The sequence below is a fragment of the Dermacentor albipictus genome, chromosome 1, assembly GCF_038994185.2.
Source record: "Dermacentor albipictus isolate Rhodes 1998 colony chromosome 1, USDA_Dalb.pri_finalv2, whole genome shotgun sequence".
Classification (NCBI taxonomy): domain Eukaryota; kingdom Metazoa; phylum Arthropoda; class Arachnida; order Ixodida; family Ixodidae; genus Dermacentor; species Dermacentor albipictus.
In genome coordinates, this window is record NC_091821.1 from 356416607 (window position 1) to 356423292 (window position 6686).

A 6686-nucleotide genomic window follows, 5' to 3' on the forward strand; every position below is an offset into this window, starting at 1 on the left:
TCACATGGGCTTGCGGCCAAACGGCCACAGCATCGCAGCTTTGCGGCGTGTGCTGGCTTTCACACGGAGCCTCACATCCCCGCTAATGGATTGCGATATGCTGTCTTTCTCGAAGTCATCGTCACGTAGTCCGAAACTGGCACTTGTGCATTCAACAGTTGGGGATTCCAAGACAGAAGTGCCTGCAGTTGAGACATAGAGTGGGCCTCTTTTCTTTCCAGGAAATGCCTTCTTGCTCGATTTAGGCACTGAGCCTGCGGCTTGTAGAAGCGTGGAAAGTTTACTTGGCCCAGAAACCGCGTCTTGGCTTGGCTCAGGTGCTGCTCCCTTGCTGGGCCAGGCTACTGCATTTGTTTCCGCCTGCCGCTGTTCCTTTTGCTTTTTTTGCTTTCCAACAGCTGAACTATACTGCGCTCTCTCGCTTCCAAAAGCTTCGGTACCAATCTTGACACCATTAGCCGCATTTTCTGTGCCGACATCTTCAGAGGACTGCTGCTTTTTTCGCTCTTTTTTCGACTTCTGATCGCACTTCTTATATTGGCTTTTCTTCTGGGTTGAAGACTTGGACCGATACTTGGAAAGTTGCTCGCTTGTTAGCGCATCCAGCTGAGACGAGCTACCACCAGTTTTGGCAAGCCCCAAAATTTCCGTCATCTGCGTGTTTTTGGCCGTGAGCTGGGGACTACTGGAGAATGCAGAAGTCGTGACGGTGGACGTTAGCTCAACGGCGGTGGATGTTAGGTCTGGGTCGATGGTATCTGCGACCACCAGAGCCATGCACGGCACTCTTTTCTTCCTACGCTCATGTTCCTCAATCTCGCGTTGAAGGTCCGAGGCTGATAGGCTGAAAGAGCCCGGTGAGGATACCGATATGTTGCTGCTGGAGCTGGACTCCAGTGCCTCCAGCGTGGCCTGGAGTTTGTGGCTGTGCTTTCTGTGGCGTGGCTGTATGACCGCCTGGTCGGAAAAAGAATCGCTGTATTTAGAAGCCCTTTTCGCGCTGCTTGTTAGAGTTCGTTTAATGGTAGACGGGGGCGTGCGATGAACGCTTGTGGGCAACGGCACCTCATCGAGTTCCTTGGCGCTGATGGCCCTAGAGTCTGCCTTGTGTCTATTCCAGGGTTCTTCGTGTAAATTTGATTCTACCAGTAGGGCGAAAGGGCCTTGAAATTGCTCCTCAGGCGTGCTTTGGCATGTCTTATGCGGGCATGGCGTTCCTGGTTCTTGAACATCGTCATCATCTCTTTCCAAGAGAGATGTAGAAGCAGCTTCGCTTGAGCTTGTGCTCCTCGAGGTGTCTCGGTAAGCCGTCGTAACTGGTCGCGCGTCCCTGACTTGGTTTCTCGATTCTGCTGCCTCTGCGCCGGCTCTGGGTATCAACGGTGATGTAATGTGGATAGTAGCCGTTGGCTTGCCGCAGCTGTTTCGTCGAGGCTGGTCTGTAGCGAATGCAGCGTTACCTGGCTGCTGCAGCCCCTCTTGAGTCATAGTCAAAGAGTCACTAGATGTAGGTAGCTCCGAAGTGAACTGCGCACTTTTTCGGCGTCTTTCCAGGCGCTTATCTTTCGATCTAGCCTGGCGAGCTCCTATGGTTTTTCGGTTTTTCTTTTCTTTCAAAGTGTCAGCAACCACGCCCGATTCCAATAGACACAACGACGAATCGGACGCCACCGTGCCTTCCGTCGAGCAGCCTTCTGTTTCGCCGGGCGTCACGTTCTGCGAGCTCACGGATGTAGACGAAGCAAGCTCGGATGGCGGTCGCGAGTGTTCCGCTGCCCTGTCACCGTTAAGTGACGTCTCGCTCGACTCGGGAGAGTACAGCTGCGTAGAAGATCGACGTACCCGAAGCGGGGGCGAGGAACGCACCGGAGGCGTGGCGCCCACCGATCGCCTGCCACCATCAATGGCTTTGTACATCTTGAAGCGAGCCAGGGAGTCGTCCTTCAAAATGGCCGCTGGCAGCTCGTTATCTGTCACGCTGGCGGTGCTCGCGGAGGACCCGGACGACCATCCGGCGAGCTTGACTTTTCTCAAAGGTATCGCCCCGGCGACGTCACTCGACGGCGTACTCATGCTGTGGCGACGCCGCAATCGGCCTCGATTGGGGTTCTTCGACGTCGAGGCTATGATGGAACCTCTCCTGCGACGGCCTTGCAGCGCGCTGTCAGCTTCATCGAGCAGCTGTCGTGCCAGGCGCACCTGGCGCGCCCTGTCCCCCTGCTTCTTGGCTCGCCTCTCTCGAATGTAAATGTCACCCTGGAAGGCTAGTTCATTCTGCTGCGTCGAGCTCAACTCCAGCATGCTTTCGTCGACGGCCCTTAAGCCCCGGTTGGCCCGCTCCGAAGCCACGTCGTCCGTCGGCACTGAGTCGATGGACTGTTCTTCGCGCACCGGCTGCTCGATATGCCGGCCGAAGCGCCTTGGGGTGATCGCCGCGCCAATTGTGCGGGACAAGTGTCGCACCGGCCGGAACAGCGTTCTGAAGGCTCCAGATTCCCACAAGTCGATCAGAACGGGGCCAAATTTCTCGTAGAGAAGCGCCGGGTGCAAAGTCCAAGCCATGCCCGCCATGATGCCGCCGGTCTCACGAGCGTAGCCAGACCCCGCTCGATGACGACTGCGAACGCAAAGCTCCCGGAACAGTGACTGATCGAATGCTGCTACGCCTTTTGTCTTCGCAGCCTCTCGTGCACGCGAACGAAAAGCGTTGTATTTCCGTTGCCGGAAAGCGCGTGCACTGTCCGCCCGCGACAAGCCAATGCTAATGCTAATGCCAAGGTGATGGCGATGCCTCATGATGCAAGGTGAACCTCCAGATTGCCGTTCAGTATACCTTGAAAATAAACACTTAATCATCCACTGGGATAACTTATGATGGTGATGATGATCTCAACAATTGCTCGTACCCACTACAAGGTAAAGACCGCGTATCTAGGGGTGTGAGAAAAGAACAGCAAGACCAGTCATTTATGATTGCGTTAGCATTATTAGGATACTTTGAACACTTTCCGGAGGCTAACTTTCAATGTATCTATGTATCTAACCGTTTTCCCGCCTACCTGGGTCACTAAGTGATCCATGGTCGTATGGGTTGTGCTGAGGCAACAGGGTTCGAAACCAACCGTCAGAACAGCTTGGGTCAGTGCGTATGTGGCAATGTGTACATATGTGCCACTCTTCAACAAACCGTTCACACCTACATGGTTTACTAAATATGCCGGACTGGGCTTGCGCCGCTCTTCAAATGAAACTCCTTGACGCCGACTTGGAGCACTGGGAATGTGCCGCTCGGTATGTGTTGTTCAACGAACCGCTTTAATGCCCTCTTGGGTCACTGGGTATGTGCCAGTAGGTGTGTGCGCTCGTTCATAAACCTCTCTGACGGCAACTTGGATAGCTAGGTACGTGCCAGTGGGAATGCACCGATGCACAATTACAAGAAAGATCCTTGATATAGGATCGGGAGACGCAACAAGCGCTCCTCGACCAAGCACGACAGACCGCTAAAGCCAGTGGGGCCCTGGACTAGGGGCTCCGCCCAGTCGCTTTCTGCATTTTTTTCTTTGAAGTAAACGTTTTGATATATATATATATATATATATATTGCCGATGCTGCGTGGAATCAAACCCACGTCACACGGGTTCCTCGAGGGCAGCAACTCGACGCTTTAGCAGGCTGCGCCACAAATGCACTGCGTATGTGCCGCTCTGCAATGAACCTCTCACCAATTTTATGTCACTGAGTATATGCCACAAGCGAGGGAACAATTCTCAGTGCTCGCAGGCACCACCTCGCCACGCTTCTCGTCTCAGAGGCAACGGGGGACTTCATGGCAGTGCCACTTGATGGCGCCAGGGAGGAGCTATGTTGCCGCATCACGCGTTTCTCAGCGTTCGCACGCGCCGGCGCGCCATACGTTTTGGAGGCCACGCGCAGGCTTCGCGGCGGCGGCACTAGATGGCACCGAGCTCCTTAACGAAGCGCGAAAGGGGAGTCCCGCTGCAGTAGACGCTTCATACATACCTCGTTTCCTCGGTGGCAATACGCTGTGCAGCTATACTGACAGCGCCCCCTGATTCAATGCTAACGTATTACTGCCGACAGTCATCCTAAGGTGGATTCAGCCGAATTCTTTTCATTTAGTACCTCTAAACTTTCTGTCGCTTTTTAAATAATACGTGCGTTTTTCTTAGTAATATCAATCTCTTTAAAATTAGTGTTTCAGTGTTAAACAGTTCAGATAATTAAAAAATGTGTGCAATGTAATTTAGGTTATTCTTTCATCCTTGAATTTTGATACCATCGTCCTTGCCATTCACCGTCTTCGCAGGTTTTTGTGGCAACGACTCATTTCGGGAGCGCTAACGTTGTGTGCTTTTCTGCTATGAAGATTTCGTATGGCATCTTTGACTCGTCATTTCAGTGTACTCCAGAGACATTGCAAACTCGTATAAGACATCATTCAAGCTGCATTTCAAGAATAAGATATCTATAACAGCGACAATACGTATTTGAGGTACACATTGGAGGAGCCTACCTTTCGCAACAAAGTTACGTTACCACCGTGAAAGACCTCTGAAGCAATGCTGGGGCATTTTTAAGAGCCCAGTCAACTACGATAGAGTCCACAGGCAAACAATAAACATTAAGTAAGGATAAAGTACACTCTAAATGCAGAAATTCCGCCTACAGTGGGGAGGGAACCTTCAGCTACATTTACACCTTAGCCTAGCTGAAGAACAGTCAAAGAGCTCACCCAATAGTCAAACGGCGATACAACGTTTCTTATCGGTACACTCAACACAAAGCTTGATATACTCTCAATGATAACGCAACCTTCAGGCCGCACTCCTGACACCATCGAGCGCTCGAGTTCTAGCGTTCGCACACAACCGCGCGCCGCGCATCTCGGGCGCCATGCGCGGGCGGCCACGTGCAGGCGGCGGCGCCAGATGGCGCAGCGTGTTCCGAGGGTAGTGGGAAAGAGGAGTCCGACCGTTCTACGCGTGATTCGTCAAGCGTTTTAAAATAAACGCTCTCCACTCATACATGTCACAACACTGTATCGTTACTTCAGTCATTACAATCATCACGATAATTATCATAACATCTAAAAGAGATCAGCACTAATTACACACCCATTAAAAGAAATACTGCTAATCAAAATAACGCCTCCAATTATCTGCAAAGGGTGGATATGCTGCCAATTTTTATCCTTTACAACAGTACACCAACTGGCTTTCGTATTTCTGAATGGTATCTTCCAAAGTAGAATACAACCAAGAAGCAGACCCAAGCAGAACATGTATTCCACTCAGTTCTGGCAGTCAAAAGGAGGAATCCACGGGCACAACATGCGCACTCGTTCGCGCTGATAACTACGTCAGGAGCCTCCGAGAGGACCCCATGCGAGGCAAAAAGTGCGACAAGCTCGCAAAAAAAGCCCATCTCCTAAAACACGAGCACGCCGTAAGCGACGAAGTGGAAAGAGCCGTTCAGCCCCGGACATGCAAAGCGTATACGCGTTCCCTCCTCAAGCACCCTTCCTCCCCTCGCATATTATTCCTCCAGGCGTTCCCCTGAGGAACCGGTAATCCTCTTTTAAAAGCGACGGCGGCGGAACACAAAAGGTTATTTTGCGAGCTACGGCGAGCGCGAACAAGCCGACGACCGATTCTCTAACGACGCAGAAACGCGGTAAAAACGAAGCGTTACTGTACCCGGGAGAGGCAAACAGGCTTAAAAATGGCACCCGAGGAAGGCACCGGTCGGTTGGGTGACGCGCTGCTGTGCACATCGCTTTGCCAACGTTGTCCCCACTATGTTTCCTCGTTTTCTTATTCCTTTACTCTTTCCGGCAGCTAACTCAATTTAAAATAATTACGCTCGCCCGTGCGTGATGCACGCGCACGGAATCCTCCTCCAGCTATATGCTATGGAGCGCAGCGGCAGTACTACTATATAGCGTTTCACCCGCTTGCTATATTCACTTCTCTCGCCTCTCTCGCTCTTTGTGCGGCCTTAATCTTGTCTAACTTTCTGTCCACTTTTGTATGCGCGCGTGTATATATGTGAGCGTTTTACATGCGCAGCTCCTATAGTGTGCCGCGTTTTCATATTCGCCGAGACCTCCGTCAACGTGCGCGCAGGACAGAAGGGGGAGAAGTCAGAAAGGAAAGGTGGCCTTAACGGTGTCCTCGCAAAAGTCAGTGGCAAAGGCGAAATGCCACGTCTCCTTGCGTACTTTTGTTTTTTTTTCTTTTGGGTGCACGCGTCGCGCTTTAGAGCCTTAGATAGATTTATTGTATGCCCCTAAAAGAATAATTTAAAGAAAGGAAGAAAGAAATGGCGAAAGAGCAATGTGGACACGTCTTTACAATGGTTATGGAAAAGTAGATCTCCATTCGTTTACGACATTGTTCATGTTTCTTTTTTTTTTTTCCTTTCTGCCTGATATAGTGTTCGGGGCAAAAAGAAGAAGGCAAGGAGGGCATCTGGTGTGTACGCTCTAGGCATTTCTGAGCAGCGTTCTCGAAACCTAAGCCTCGTTAGCCAATGAACGTGCCCTTCGGATAGCTTTATAGCCATGTTGTACAGCTTGTTTGCGGGTGTAGTGCAAGCATGCATTTGACAAGCGAAAAGTTACCCCGCGTATATACCGCTCGAATAGACAGAAACTTGTACG

General features: G+C 51.3%; 1 protein-coding gene across 1 annotated transcript; it reads right to left on the bottom strand.

The window, feature by feature from the left end:
• LOC139053813 (serine-rich adhesin for platelets-like) lies at nucleotides 1-2571 on the bottom strand. The gene has a single exon (XM_070530554.1). It carries the CDS (start codon nucleotides 2569-2571, stop codon nucleotides 1-3), a length of 2571 nt encoding a protein of 856 aa, XP_070386655.1.
• Between the last annotated feature and the right edge of the window lie 4115 nt (nucleotides 2572-6686).